We start from the raw sequence: 16,939 nt of genomic DNA on the forward strand, positions 1-16,939 counted from the left end.
CGTAGCCGAGGGAATATTTGTTTCGCATTCGATTCCCCGATGGCCCCACTGTGCGCCGGCCCGAATTTCAGTCGTTTAAGGTCGAATTTCGCGAGAGTCTGGATAATTCCGGATTAAGGTTCGCAGAAACCACCTTGCGGATGAACGAAAGTCGAAACGGTCGGTTTCGCGGAGACGCAAAGCCGGATTTGAGGATGGAGGCTTATAATGGGGTGTCGAGCTGAATTAGTAACCGACTGTTATCGTAAAACCTGCACACACGTATGGATGTGTATATATATATGTATGTATGTGCGCACACCTACCCGAGGAAATGTTTATTTTATGACGTGGCCAAAGTCGGATAAGATCGACAAGAAAAAGTTCAAAAAATAGCACCAAGTTATCCCTTCGGGGTTTAATGTGTGGAAATAATTCAGAAAATTACTTTTTTCCGTAATATGACGCAGCTTATTGGTCAGTGGTGAAAATAGTATGAATACATTCTGGATAATACGAACGTACATGTAGGGGAGAGACTTATATTTTCCTTATTACCAATCTGTATACATCTATATATTTTTGCTTATTTTATGTCTTAGATTAGAATTAGATTACTAAATCTGGAAAAATTCTAGCACCCCAATTTCGGATTGGCGTAGTAGGGGGTGTGCTGAGAGTAGAGGAGTGGTGAGGGTGTCATTTTAAAGGTAAGATTATGCAGTTTTCAATTGACGTCATGGCTTGGTCTGGTTAGGAGAGTTTATTAGAAACTAGTGTTATATGCAGGGGCGGCTCGTCCATACGCACTGCGGTACTGCAGCACCCCCAAGGAAATTGAGAAAAAATTAATATTATTATATACATAAATGATATATGAAAATATCAATATTATTAAAGCTTGTATTAAGCTCGCCCGCTCACCGATACATCAAATAATGATCATACATCGCGGTACTAATATCAGAAAGTGAGGCATCGTTTATGATTTTGTGCAGTACGGTTTTCGATGGAATATGCCGAGTGGGCGGAGGAGGGGCGCGGGGGCAGCTAGAAGCTTGGTCCGTACTGCACTCCCAACAGTATACACATTTCTTGTTGCGTTCGTGTGCGCTCGACACGCTCCTCACTTTTCGTCATTTCTTCTGCACCTTTTCTCTTTCCTTCTACACCTCTTACACTTTCTACACGTCACTTTAAGTATTTAAGATGGTATCAAAATCAAGAGAAGCTGAGCCAATGTTTTCAAGAACTTAAATATTCTTCCGAAAATACTGATAAAACAATAACAGATTCTATCAATTTACTGAATACAATTTTTTATTTTAGTCAGAACTTTTTCACAAGTTAATGCCGCATGTATAAATTATTCATAACCAAATGCAATCTAGTAATATCGATGCATTTTCAATTAAAGAAAACTTAAAAAGTTTTACTAATGTCATTAAACAAATATGAGATTCTTATAGCGAATAGAAGCCAAAAATATGTGATGCATATATTATATGCATATATAATATATGCATCACATATTGCATATATTATAGAAGCCGAAAATATGTGCGATGTTATTATTAACGATATACAAGAAAGATATACTTTTTCTAATCAATTAAAAGCTGTGAAATTATTTAATAAAGAAAATTTTGAAAAGTATTGAAAGGAAATGCCAATGGAAGATCTACTACTAACCGTTGAATCATATCCAATGCTAGATAAAGAAAAACTTAAAACTGAATTAGAAGTGATGTATTATTATTTTTAAAACTTATTTTTGCAATCAATTTATGCAAAATTCGTGTAGAAATAACAAAACTTATTCAAATTCTGCTTACAACTTCAACTACCTCTGAGCCAGAACGGTGTTTTTCATTAATAAATTGACGGCTTTGTCTATGCTGTCAATTGAAAAAAAAATGGTTATGAACAGTGAAAAATTTAACGAAAAGGTGATAGACCTTTTTTCAAGGAAAAAAGACAGAAGAATCAATTTTATAATGAAAAAAATACATATAATGTTTAATTTTGATGTTAATAGTAAAATATAATCCAAATAAACATTTTTTTATATTTAATCAACCGCAGCACCCCCAGATATCTTATCCACGAGCCGCCACTGGTTATATGTAAATCTATATAAAAATCAATGTTTGTCTGTCACGTATGCGTTCCTATACCATTCAACCGATTGCGATTGCGATGCGCCGTTCACCCATTCGAAATTATGAATGAATGTTTGTGTGTGTGTGTGTAACCCGTCGCTCGGCCTGACGTCGCACATGCCTGTTGTCTCTAGGCCTGACGTCACAACCCCCCCCCCCAACTTCCCCACATCTCCTCGACCACTCTTATAGTGTGTCCACGGTCTGGCACATACCCTCATACCAACATCGCGTCCGTGTTTTATATATATTATTGTGTTGTGCCCGTTGAAATTTCAACGGCTGGTTTCGGAAACAAATTGATACATGATTTAAAATAAAGTTACAATACGTATAGTAATAATTTATCGGAATAGGAACTAAAACAGAAATCGGGAATCGGAACTGAAACAGGGATCGGTATCCGGAAGTGAAAATGGAGTCCGTATTCGAAACAAAAAGGAATTCAGAACCGGATATGAAAAAGGAATCAGGATCCAGAACTGAAAAAAAGGAATCGGGATCCGGAACTGAAACACTAATCGGGATCCGGAACTGAAATAGTAATCGGGATCCAGAATCAAAGAAAAAAATGGAAACCGGAATTGAAGCAAAAGTCCATTGGGTGAGTTTTAAATTTCTCTAAATTTACAAAGATTGATTTCCAATCCCATTTTTATTATCTGAACGTACTAATTCGGGCGGAAAATGAACGTAAAACGTTGCATGGAACGGTTTCCTATATCTATTCGCTTATATCGAATATTATAAATACTAAATGGGAATGAAAGGATAAAAAATAATAAATGAATAAAGTAAATGTCACCTAAAAAATATTAAAAATGCAAATTAGCAACATTTTTACAAAAAATTGTCTAAAAGAGATTGGCAAAAACTTTTTATGGCGGTTTCTTTTTTCTTTTTCTGTGCATTTTATTAAATACAAATATTATATATATTTTTTTAATATATACTTACTGCATAAAAAGCACAATTAAGGGGGAGGGGGGACTTATGAAGTTACAAAATATTCTTATATGTGTGATACAAATATATGTACATACAAACATTATTTTATTTGATGAAGACAAATCTCTTTGAGCCCATCAGCTATGCCACCAATTAAATTTTGAATTATATTATTTTCCTGATAATTTACTGATCAATATCATTTACGAGTCACTTTCCGAAATTCACTCAAGACACTTTCGGGTAAAAATTGGCGATAAAAAGTCATCCCCGCAATATTTCAAAGTCCTTAATAACTCGTTAAATTATTCATACGCTTCTGGACCATTATTACATATTTAAATTTTATCTAAAAAAATAAAACTAACGGTTCACGCGAATATTTTACCTTAGAAAGAACACAATCTAGGTCACTTTTATACTGAAAAAAACTTCGTCAAATTGACACTGGAATAAAGTACATAATCAAATCGCAAACTTTACCAACTGTCATTTGAAAAATTGTCCCAGATTCCTTGTCAATACGAATGCCACAAATCCACTTTATAACACTCACCAGCAGACTTTGGAAAATCCCTAATGGAACATTTTCAAACGTTTCCGTAAATTCGTAGTGAAATATATACATCTATAAATTGCACGCAAAAGACAAATCCAAAAGAAGCAACCCCCTTGTGACTAATTAATTGTATCAAAATAGTATGTAGCTAATTTGATCTAATAGGATCGAACGGAATTGGGTCAAGTCTGCAAAAAAAAAAGAGTATAATAAATAGGTATATGTAATGTGTATGAATGAGTTTTGAGATAAGATGTAGATAAATGTCAGAAATGTTGGTTTCGAAATCCGCAAAAATTAATCGTCGCCCCCGAGACGTCCCACAATAAGTTTTTCAGCGGCGGAAAAACTGTGCAAAAGAGAGGAAAAGCTTATAAACGTCCGGAAAAGTGGGTGCACAGACGGTCTGGGGATCCGCAATATGTGTAAGGAAAATAACGTTGCCTTCTCGGCTTTCCCTATTACATTACACACACATATCTTTGTTGGGAATACAATTTTCTCGATGAAAAGCGCCTTGTTTATTATGTCGTCGTATATTTTGGGCGTACGGGTTCCTAAATATACGTATGCGTATTCCTCAGCGCTCGAGATAAATCTATTACAAACTGTATTACATTTATAGAGATTACATGAAAAAATCCTTATTAACAAATCCTTACCTTTTTTTCTTGTAGACTTCTTAGTTCTCTCCGTACTGTAAGACCTAGACACGTGTTGCTTTCTAGTTTTTCCCCTTCTAGCTTCTTCTTCGACTTTAGCCTTTTCTGCTTCAATTTGCTTCTGGTCTTCAGTAAGATCATCATCTCCTTCAGAAACTCGTGGACACTTCGACAACATCTTAGGTGAGCCATTTTCACAATCTCCCCTCAACAACTTCTGATAAATCTCCAGCTCGTGATAGAAATCACTCTCAGATAGATTTTCCGGAGTGGAAGTGCTCGAAATGGTACCTTGGGTTGGAATCCTAGCCGTGACAGTCAACCCGTTGAGGGTAAGACTCCTGGTGGCACAAGTTTCTGTCACAGTCATCGTCTGATCTGCGAATTCCACTGACAAGCCCACACGAGAGCAATTGGATCAGCTGACCAACTTGTCATTTCGACCCATCCCGTTCACGGTCGTTCTGTTGGAAAATTGCAACTTTTCACCGGAAGTGTTGCGAATCGGAATACGCGACGCGGTTTTAGGTTGTCGGAAAATTGAGGGAGCTCGAAAATACGACCTCCCTCAACGGGCGTTCGCCGCCGACTGAACTCCCGTGAAGCCTTCGCCGGAGAGGAAAACTCGGGCGTGTAGTGAAAACAGATTTTCCGCTTGAAATTCCGTCAAGTGAACGTGCGGGGAAAACTCAAACGTGTGACAAGTGTAATAGCGTACAACAACGGTCAAACTTTTTTTAATGGAATGGGAATGATGATGGGAATGGGAAAAATGCATTTCTGAATCGTATTATATATAAATTTTAATGCACTCATAAACATAGATAAAGTAAAAATGAAGTATTCAATTTTATACTCGCGTGATATTCAGATTCAGTTCAACTTCATGAAACTTAGTAACAATCTCTCATCTTCATAAATTGTATACAACAAAATTTGTGCTTTCAAAAAAGTTTTTAAAATTCGGCGATTATTATGTTCACTAAAATCTCGATCACGGAACATCTGGCACCCAAAAACTCCAGCTATCAACGTGAAATATTGGACTAACGAGAACTCGAGTGCCATACATTCCGTATTCGCGATTTTTGTAGCACCGATTATAGTGCGTGCGATCGCAATTTGCGCAATAATCTGTTTACCAGTTGATTGGTGTACATACATATGTACCTTTATTTAAAAATCTTTTCAATTTGAACCGTTTTGGAGGTTTTTTCTTTTCAAAAATGTATTATTTGTGAGAATTGAAATCAATGTATAATATATATGTACATATATAATTGTATGTACATTCGTTTTTATATACATACCTTTACATACTTACATGTGTATATATACATAGGTAAATATATATAATAGTATTAAAGGACTATTGAATGAGTAATTCGTTAATTTAAAATTTTGATTATTAAATAAATAAATATATAAAAAATTAACAGTATCGTTTATTCAATTGTTCTTATTAACTAACATAACAGTTGAAATAATATTAGAGAAAAGGGCTGAAGAGTCAAAGTCCTGGTTGAAGAGTCAAAGTTTGTTTTTTTCTTTTGTTTATGTCAAATTGAGAAGAGACCGATAATTGAAAAATTAATTTTAATGTACATTTTATTAATAAATAGGTATATCAGTGGCGTGCGGTGAAATTCTCTCTCTTTTTTTCGTACAACCTTACTTAATGTGCGCGAGCAGGATACAGGGGAACAGCCTGTTCCTCTTGTATCATATATGTATGTATATATGTGGTATATACGTGACATATATGTATGCACATGTTACAGTGAAAGCATATTTCAAGTGAAAATATATTTTCACCAATTCAAGCAGTGGAAATGTATCAAAAAAATGAATTTACAACGTTTTTACTCTATAAATTTAACCCAATCTTAAATGAATAGGACCAACCCTTACTTAACCTAACCTATCCTAACCCTTAAATAATACCAGCCCTAACAATCTAATCTTAAATTAATAAAAGCAACCCTGAAAATGTAACTGGTTATGATTTCACTGAAACTGCAGTGAAAATATATTTTCACTTGAAATATAATTTCACTGTAACATATATATGATCTAAGACCATACATTTAAATTAAATATTTTAATGAAATTAAATCTACAATACACTTTTAATGTATCTAGAGAATATAAAACAAATATTTTTCTTATGTGTATTTACGTAATTTCGACTTAATGAGTTGCGTCATAAATCGAAGACTATATAAAATGTTAAAATCATGTATGAATATGTGGCACTCGGTATTAATACGCCATGGATTAAAAATTTCGCCCACTCATCGTATTGATTGGTGAACTTATGACTATATGTACATGCAAATGGTCTTATATATGTAGAAATAAAATTCCGGAATTCTAATTTGACATGTTAAATTGTTAAAAATAGGAGTCGGAGTCGCGTTTTTTTAACGACTGGACACAGAGAAATGTTATAATAATTGAAGTGACTTTAGGCGTTATTTTGTTGTCAAATGACGATTGTCCACAGACAATCCTAAATAATTTGGGCATCAGTCGTATTTGATGCTTGGTGGTCGACGTATGTCCGATAAAAACTTCTCTGGGCAAGAGCATCATTAAAAATTGCACGATGCATTCAAAAACACACAATAAACAACATGGGATACATTTTTATAAGTAAATTAATCATTTAAGTAACATATTATTCAATTCATATCATATATGAAAGTTTTCATGAAAGCGTCTTGGCGACAGCTAGCATACAATATTGCGTAGTTACGGAAACGGTAAGCATATTATTGAAACAAGAAATGTATTCAAAAGGGCGCTTCTATTATTATAACATTTCTCTGACTGGACAGCCCTGAATTAACCCCTATTGATAAAATAATCCGTAAATATATCGAGCAAATAAATAAAACAGTAAAACAATCTAATTGTCTCACTGATGCAGCTTATAAATAACGTTACAATCCGGCGTCAGATTAAACACGCCGTCATCGAAATCGTCATCGTCGCTTTGCGAAAACGGCATGGCGTCTTTTTCGAGCGCTTCCTCGGGCGAATCGAAAATATCTTTGGAATGGCCGTTCTTGTAGCTTTTCTTGGAGTGGAGTTGCTTCCAGCTCGCGCCGCTAGATGGCGTCTTGCCCGCGAAATGGCGGCCGTTGAAACTGAACTCGTTTCGCTTGGGCCGCGAAAGCTTCTGCGAATTGCCTTCTGCTTCTGCGAACTTCTTCGTTCGGAATATTTGCGTCAGCTTGGTCTGCCTGTTGAGCAGCCTCTTGGCGAGCGGCTTGTCCACGTCCATCTGGGAGGGGCCCACAAAGTCGGCTTCAGCCTCGGCCACGTGACTTTCAGACTTCCACTCCAGCTGGGGCGGGTCGGCTTGGGGGCCCGCTCGCGCTCGCCTGAAATCTTCCCATTGCTTGCATTTGGGCTTTTGCGCGCGAATCGTCTGTACCTTGAAGTCGTGGAACGACTCGAGCTTGTCGACGCACTTGTAGCAAACGAACTCCGAGTAGGGGTCTTTGGGGTGGGGCTTCACCTGAAGACACGAGTCGAGTTTGGCCGCGAGCTGCTTCACCACGGCGTACTCGCTGAACAGAGACACCTGCAGCTGGTCTGACGACAGGCAGAGGCGGCAGCTGCGACTCTCGTCCGACATCTTCGAAATATTTCGAATTGCGAATTGCGAATTGCGAATTGCGAATTGCGACCGAAACTTTCGACTGTGACGCTTCGCGCTCCTCGCAGCCAATAACAACGCGCTCTACGACCATCGCCACTATTTCACTTATTCACTTTTCCGCTTTATAATTTTAAACTGCATCAAATTAAATAAAGTAAATTACCTTATTTCTCTGTGAAAATATATGATTGTTATAATTTAACCAAATAAATGATGAAATTAAAGAATTTTTTATTATTCATTCAAACAATTATTATAATATTGATTTAATTTTTAAACGCCTTTTATTGTTCATTTATTATGTTCGTAATACCTCTTAAATCTATTTTAATAACTACCGATCCAATTATCATAATATATGTATTTTGCACAATATTTACTAATTTTAATGTTAATGAGTATTCCTCTTCTTTTAATGCCAAATCTGTATTTGAACGTATGAGACTACCATTATTTACAGTCAAGCTGAAATAATCTCTCGAGTACGAATCCCATCCTTGATCTTATGTTCCAGAACCAATAAAGCCTCTTTTTTCCCAAGTCACAGTTTGTCTACTTTCCCCTCTATTATTCTATTTTACGGCACTGAACCGTGTCAAATTTTACCATGTTTTCTCTTTTTATGAAATACCTCAAGGACCGTTTCGTTCCTCACATGCTACTTCCATGAAATCTTTAACATTCTCCGATGACACCATATTTCAAAGGACTCTCAATCTTGTTCAAGCTTGCCACTAATAGTGTCCACGTTTCGCATACGTAGCAACGCGGGATTCATAGCCGTAAGCAGTTACTCAATTCCTCACCTCATATTATTCATTAATATCAAATAATATTTTAGCAAATTTTATTTTCTTTAAAAGTGCAGAAGAAAGCACGTTTCCCAATATTTATTTCTTAGAATGAGCACAAAGCATTGTTTTGCCCAGAGCTTACAATTTTGTTAAAACGGCCCTGATAATAAAAAAAAAACAAAAACTACAATAAATAAAATTCTTGTGATAACATTGATTTGAACATATATCTTCAGCTAGGATATGATATACTCACCATAGTTGCAATGACTTCAATAGTTCCCATATCAAACAAAATCAAACTTTTGCACAATATATTAGGACACTTGTCAAAATTTCAATAACACAAACCGGCTTGATATAATATAAAATGACACCCCCAAAAAAACAAATTTAGCATTATAAATCTATTATTATATCATTATGAATCATCCATAAATAAAAACATCATTTCGATAAAAATGCACAATTTTTGCTGGTCGTGTTTACTCACGTTTAGCTCACACGTTGCCCGATTTTATGAAAGCAAATGTCAAAACAAACCGCTTGCAATCGCGACCCTTTGACACGTTATCGCTGCGGTTTTTTAATCATTCGTCCCGATATATCTAGTCATTTCGGCACAAAGTGATCTTAAAATAATAACAACACGCTCAAAGTGCCACGAAATTGCGTGCGCCAAAAAACCGACCCGTTTAATGTGATAGGAAATATATGGTATCGATTTTATATATTTTCATGATATATTTTCGTGTGGTTTAGCAGTGTGTCAATATTCGATTTGATTTCAGTGTGAAGCGGACAAATGATGAAGTTTATAGTAAATCGGCTGAAAGCCCTGATTCTAGTATTGCTCGGTGCTATAAGAAGAGCGTTGTGCTGCTTCAGAAGTAGGAGGCGCTCTTACACCAACGACACGGACGATTGCCTCACTGATGTAGGAATAGTCCCAAATCGAAATGATGAGGTGATTTTTTTTTACTGTCATTGTACATATGTACAATAGTTCCAGTACTAGAATGACTTTATAAGTAAACTGTGTCTGAATTTGCTTAGGATCTGAGTCCATGGGATAACAAATGGAGCAACGATCCGATAAATCGTCCACAGACTATCGAAGACCATATTCAAATGTACAGGGAGAAAATACAGCAGACAAACATTCCCGAAAAAGACAAACAAGAAGAGGAATTAAACAATTTGTTCCAAGTAAACGAATTCATATATAAATAAGCAACACATTTTACACTCTTATGGATACTTTTCGAGTATCTCTCTAATCTTACTATTGCATATTCATTATGTTCAATACTTCTATATACATATTATTTACTATTTTATTGATATTCTTCTACTTTTCCTGTTCAACTTCAAGTCTCTTAAGTATTCATGATGTATTAAAATCACTTTAGTTTTGACTAGAAGAGCAACTTTTATCTACTTATGTTAAAATCCTGTACTTAACTAATTCCTTAATCCCTTTACAGGAAATGGCACCCCAAAATATAACACAAAAGCGGATTCTGATTGACTCGGGAAATCGATCCAGATCCAACAACTCGGACATGTCACGTTTGGCCGTATCGACTGAAGGAATGGCTGTAAGTCCTGTGAAAGTTGATAATGAAATAAGCGTTGTATTTTATTTGGTTGTTTGTTTTTTCAGCAAGGAGATTTGGGAGAGTGGTTGGAAGAGAGCGGATCAGGATGGGACGAGCAGCACGTAGATCCATTCGACGTATTACGAGAGCAGAGAAGACTTAAACGGGAAAACCGTCAACAGAACGCAGCGCTCGGCAGAAAATTAAAAGCCTAATTGAAAGACGCTTCCTATTAATTTAGAATATATCAATTCGTTGTGAATAGGAATTGAATATTCCTCTATAATAAAAAAAATTGTTTTAAACGACTGAATACTATGAAAAATTTTCACCGTGCAGCATGTCACCATTCATCAGTGTATTTATTTTTATTATATTACATAAATTATTCAATATGTAGATTCTTATCGGTGGTATATTACTATAGAATGTTGAATGTAAAATTTGTACGACTTTTGGAATTCTGTGAGGCTTTGTATAACGAATTGTATGATTTGAAAAGTATTGCAATTGTTCAATTGTGTCTTTGGTGAGTTTTGATACGACGTCACAACATGTATGTATGTTGTCGAATATTTGTTATATTATATTTATACGAGGATGAGTCAAGTCCGCAGTGCAATTGTATGCTTTATTTCAACGACTTTTCCTTCAGTTCTTATTATTCCAAAGTGAATCTACAGCCTCGGAGTGAACGCGTGATCTGATTATAGTCCACTCCAATGTGCTGAAATGCTTCTGAATGGAAAGTGAAGTTATCCGGCAACTACAAACAAAATCAAATTGCATTATTGACTCGCACTTGTAGCTTAAGTTAAATTATTTTGTATATATCGTTTGGGATGAAATTTTTCCACTATTGACAAACCGGTCTAGCATGAGACTTACGTAAAATGGTCAATTACAGTTTCGCATTGCATTTTGGTCAAGAAATGCAACATTGTTCGTACGTATAGCAGTCGGTAGAATTTGACTTATTTTTTGTTAGTTTTGAGTCTGTGTTTCTTATTTTGAAATATATACATTAGTGAATTTTAATATAAAAAATGGAAGTTGTTGATATTATTCATTTATTTTTTGTAATACGTATATATTTTTTATTAATGGAAATGTATATTTTTTAGACGATAAAAGTAACTGTCAACGTCATGTTATGGGCAGCAAAACTCACAGTAATAGACCTTGCATTGAATTATAATTAGTTAAAAAATAAATAAATAAATAATTTTACGTCCTTTCAATGTTACAACACATTGCACGAATGCGACAGCATGCTCAGTAAGTCTCACGCTACATCGGACCGATTATAATATTAATGCGAAATTTCTTGTTTTTGTTTATTCCCGATATTATCGAGGAAATTTTAGTTATAAACAAGCTTTATAGAATACATGTTGATATACAATAATAGGACACATGCAATAACTGTAAATAAATTATTTTTTTAAAACATTTTTTTTTGCCAATTATTTAGTATGATTTGTGAAAGCATATATATTATACATATTTATCTATAGTTTGTAATGAAATCAAAAATTAAATTATACAATTTCAAGTACGACCAGTGTTGATTTAATCTTACACCACTCTTGTATGTTCGTCAATCTCTGACAAAGTCAATCAATGATTGAATTATTCTTACCACTTTAGGCGGCGAGTATGGTAGCACGTTTGTGCTTGGAAGAAGTTTCTTTATTGTTCAGTATACAAATATGTTTTATTTTAAGTATGGCGAAGGAACAAGTTGCTCGACTTCGAAGGAGTGGGCTGGCTTAGCTCCAGGGGCTCACAGGCGTCTGGAGCTGGTGTGCTGGTTTATATAATTTAGTCATTGACTGGAGGTCGCGCGATGCAGCTGTGCGATGGAGTCAGTGTCTAGGGTTTTGGCTCGGTTGACGTGTGTCTAGAAGTTGTTCTCTGGAGGTCATTTTCAGCGGCTAAGCCGGCAAATATAAACTAAACCTACATGTTGTGAATTGAAAATTGTAAACGAATGATTTCACCATACAACCCAAACAAAAAGATGATTTACGAAGCATTAATAAATGTAAGGATGTTGTGTTGGGAATTATTATATTGTAGTTTGTAAGGGATAGACCGGGAGTTTGTTAATATCAGAGATGAGATTACATTTGACACACAAAATATATTTAAGATTATCCATAAATATTAACAAATAAATAAAATCAATAACAAACACGTGACATGAGTATTACAATACACACAATATGACAATCAATATGCACACATCGAATGAAATCCACGCTCCGCAGACGAGGAGACTAGCGCAAACACCGTTCGCAATATCTTTTAATGAAATTTGTACTTTTGGGTGAAGTTATCCTAAATAGACGACGACGATCTACGAACGATAATAATAAGTCTAATAAAAATTTAATTCGGCATCTTACAATTCTATTTTTTTTTTTTTGGAAGCATATTGAATAAACTAATAAATTCAGTGTAAAGTATATAATATTATGATAACAGTTCATTTTTATCCGATACATTGTGCTAATTCATCGAAGACTAAAACAAAAATTACACTATAATACTTTTCAAGCAATTAAAAGTATGAGATCAAAATACAGATCCTGTACGTTTTTACATTTTGTCCGAATAGATTTGTGTGAGTGAACTCGCTAATTATAAAAAGTACCCAAAATGACTAAAAAAGGTTTAAGTATGTATGCGTTACATTCAAATATCATAAAAAATATTTGTTTACACGTTTCAAGATCGGCTTTGATGTGAATCGACTCTCATCGAAGAAGATTATACGTATATTATAATTTAACAATGAGACTTAATCTAGTTATGCGAGTGATGACGGTACCGTATCATAAGTGTGTTATCTAAGGAAAAATTACTTTTGTACTTTTTTTTAGCATTTAAATTAATGAATCACATATACATACATATGAAGTCATAAATACACACGCCAGAGTGTAAAAAACATTAAAATCAATAGAAATATTCACTAGCTGATTCGACTGATGAAATTCATCGCTTATGTAAAATATACAATAGTACACCGAGACATTGTGGTAACCATTGTACATACATACATATCATATGTAAAGTAAATTATTATACAATTCAAAAAAAAAAGTACATTTATATAAGTTAGAAATAGATAACACTCTTGTCAGATTAATTAGACGAGATGTATATGTATATATATCATCATGTCAAATTCATCGGCGCTTCTCAAATTGTACGATTCAAACAGACTTGAAAGGACTGGCAATCTCCCCCACCAATAATTTTATTTGAATTATTTAAAATTAAGAAAATATACTTTTTATGATTAATCTGTTGAACTCTTATCAGTTTTCAGGCTGAGGTTTGACTCAAAGACTGTGAGTCATCTGTGCTATATGATGTCCTTTCTACATCTAGACGTCGGAGCAAATGCTTAAGTAGAAGGCAGAATCATTCAATATTCACAGGCTCGGAGATGTTGAGTAGAAGCATGTCTAACAAATAGGGAGACACTTGTCGAGCAGTGTTGTTGAAATGTAAGGTTGTACAGTAGTCGGTTAAGTATCAGTGGTTGACCAGACAGAAGGAGCAATCAGCTCACTGCAAAAATTCAATCACACCGGAGCAGAAGTTGAACAAATCATACAGAAAGCTCAATCAAGACATCCTCGTTGAGATGGACACCGTGGGCAAATACGGCACGATTTGCAAGACAAACTTGCAAACAATACGACCAGGAGAGGTAAGTAGTTGATCTCCGAGTTAATCACAGGAACAGAAGTTGAAGTTGAACAAATTGCTGGAATCATACGGCAAGCTCAGACAAGTCATCGTCTTTAAGACGGACACCATGGGCGAAGACGGAACGATTTGCAAGACAAACTTGCAAACAATACGACCAGAAGAGGTAGTTGGATCGACGGTTTGATCTCCGAGTCAATCACAGGAACAGAAGTTGAAGTTGAACAAATGGTTGGAATCATACAGACAGCTCAACCAAGACATCGATGTTGAGACGGACACCGTGGGCGAAGACGGCGCGATTTGCAAGACAAACTTGCAAACAATACGACCAGGAGAGGTAGTTGGATCGACGGTTTGATTTCCGAGTCGAATATAATCAGCCTCGGAGAGGTTGTTTGATTTCAGCTTAGGCAAATACAATCAGTGAAGACCTGAACTGGATGAAAGTTCCGAGAGCTGAAGATCCTGGAAGAATGATAGACGATTCTGACTTCTTTTCAATTCAATGATGTACGAATTCAGTCAAAGTTGATTCACTCAGTTCATTGATGGTAAACGTTGATGAATTCAAAATCAGATTTCATGAGAAGATTCCTAAGAGTTTTTTTTATGAATCTTAATGCTATGGAATACATAGTCTTGCAATTATTATACATCTTAAAATGTAAAAAAATGAAAATTTTATTTTACATCTTATGGTTTCAATTGTTTCATATTATAAAAAGGAGATTTATTTCGTTTTCAAATACAATCCTGATCACCAGTCGACGACTCGTCTGCGACTTCAATTTGAGCGGCACTGATTTATATACATAGGAAAATCAAGAGTGGAACAAAATCGAACAATCCCGATACACCGAAAACACCGTCATTTCACTACAATGGTTACCAAATTCAAAACACAAAGCTGCCCGTTTTTAAATCTTCGACAGCTGCTGTAGGACGTTAAACGGTAGAATAGCCTCTAGCTTTTCGACGAAATACTGAAACGGAAAAGACAAGTATGCGAGGAGTGCTTTCGCGAAATGGCCCATCGACTCTGGATACTGATGCGTGAGCAACGCCAGCAGAGCCGTGCACGAGCACAGGCCGGCCGTGAACAATATAAAGAACGGCAGCTCTTTCTTGGGGTAAACTGATACCTCGTGGAACGACGGAAGCAGTTCCCTATCGGCGCACTCCGTACAAGACGGATACGGATAAAACAAGTGACCCTTCTCCAAGGGGTACGGCAGCATGCGAAACGTGCCTTCCCAAGTGCAATGCAGCAGGTTCAAAGCGCCTTCCACGTTCTTCCAATGGGCCAAGTGGAAGAAAGCGTAAGCGATCGCTTCGGAGTCTCCCCTCTTCAAGATGTGCTCCGGCGGTAGGATCAGCGGCTTCATCTCGAGTATGTACTTGGGCACGTGAGGATTGAACTCGACGGCCCTGTGTATGGCTTCGACGGCGGTCATCTCGGCCGCAGTCAAACCTCTCTTGGACGCCACGTCCGGTGAGAACTTATCGGCTACCAGTCGCGCTTTGAGCAAGGCCGCCGTATAGCATATCGTAGCCGACTTGGGCAGGCTTATGTCGTCGTACCGAGCCAAGACGGCTTGCACGTCGGCGTAAGCCTGCTGCTCCAGCAGAGTCTCTATGAGGTTCTCGTGTATGTTGAGCACGTTCATAATGGGCGGAACTTCCTTGGTGAGGTCTTTGAAAGTCTTGGCCGCCTCTTTGAGCTTGCCCAGCTTTCTGGCGCACATGGCGAGTCTTCTCTTGATGTATATGAGAATGTTCGTGTCGCGTCTGTGTATGGACTCCATGATGGCTCCCTGGTGGAGGAGGTTCTGCGATTTGCGGTAGTTGGCTTCGGCGACTTTGAGCGCCTGTTTGAATATCCTCTCCGATTCCTGGATGGTGGTGGCTTCCTCTTCGGCCAGCAGGATGTAGGCCGGGGCGCAGTCAGCGTTGCGTTCGACCGCACTCTGAGCCGACTTGATGCGGACTACGGGGTTGCGCTCCCTCCAGGCCGTTTGCATGATTTCGTACTCGGCCTTGCCGGCGTCGCCCTCGCACGTGAAGAAGGTCTGGTGGTCCTGCGCGGAGAGGTTCATGTCGTAGTAGGTGAGAGGCTCCTTGTTGGTGGCCCAGTAGAAGCGCTGGTACTCGGCGCCGCGGAACAGGTTGAGCGGATTCCGCCACACCTTGCACTCGGGAATCGGCTGCGGCGAGGAGCCGGGCGGCGCGGGCAGTCCGTTCTGGTCGAGCTGGCCGTCGCCGCCGCCCCCGCCGCCCCCGCCGCCCCCTCCGATCCACGGGCTGATGTGGTTGAGGGAGACCTGCTCTATGAAGGAAGTGCCGTACTTGCGGAAGTACCACCACTCGAAGATGAGGATGAGGCCGGAGATGAGCGAGGAGGTGCCCGTGAGCGCGACATAGAACTTGGGCGTGAGCGTGCTGAGGAAGAGGCTGGAGTCCCACATGACAGCCTCTCCAGCCGCCAACACAACAACTGTCACCGGCACCCACACGCGACCAAACACGCGACATACGCGGCCATTGCTGTTGCGCAATTTTTAATTCAAATCAGTTCAAAATCGCTCGTTGCGATGAACGTCCGCACACTAAAATACACTCAAACAATTTTTCTTTACATGGTTTTTTTTTATCTAACGCGGCTTTTGCACAATAGACAATTTTTTTGAATGTTTTCCCGGGCGGTCCATGCGAGGAATAGGGATCAGCTGATGATCATTTTGTAAGGCAGGGAAGGTATGTTGACCCGGTCTCCGTGACGGGCCGGAATGTGAAATGCCGGAAAACGCAAATATCGGAAGGCAAAGATCGAAAATC

The 16,939-nt window shown here is 37.6% G+C and overlaps 2 protein-coding genes across 2 annotated transcripts; one reads left to right on the forward strand and one right to left on the reverse strand.

The window, feature by feature from the left end:
* The first annotated feature begins 9,255 nt into the window (after positions 1-9,255).
* On the forward strand, positions 9,256-11,935 carry LOC143918055 (uncharacterized). The gene is made up of 5 exons (XM_077439722.1): positions 9,256-9,491; positions 9,566-9,741; positions 9,831-9,983; positions 10,262-10,375; positions 10,441-11,935. The coding sequence occupies exons 2-5, from the start codon at positions 9,580-9,582 to the stop codon at positions 10,588-10,590; spliced, it is 579 nt and encodes a 192-aa protein (XP_077295848.1). The 5' UTR covers positions 9,256-9,491; positions 9,566-9,579; the 3' UTR covers positions 10,591-11,935.
* Positions 11,936-12,509: 574 nt separating this feature from the next.
* Positions 12,510-16,609, reverse strand: LOC143918054 (protein ST7 homolog). Its single transcript, XM_077439721.1, has one exon. The coding sequence runs from the start codon at positions 16,567-16,569 to the stop codon at positions 15,022-15,024; it is 1,548 nt and encodes a 515-aa protein (XP_077295847.1). The 5' UTR covers positions 16,570-16,609; the 3' UTR covers positions 12,510-15,021.
* Between the last annotated feature and the right edge of the window lie 330 nt (positions 16,610-16,939).

The sequence above is a fragment of the Arctopsyche grandis genome, chromosome 10 (assembly GCF_051622035.1).
Source record: "Arctopsyche grandis isolate Sample6627 chromosome 10, ASM5162203v2, whole genome shotgun sequence".
Taxonomy (NCBI): Eukaryota; Metazoa; Arthropoda; class Insecta; order Trichoptera; family Hydropsychidae; genus Arctopsyche; species Arctopsyche grandis.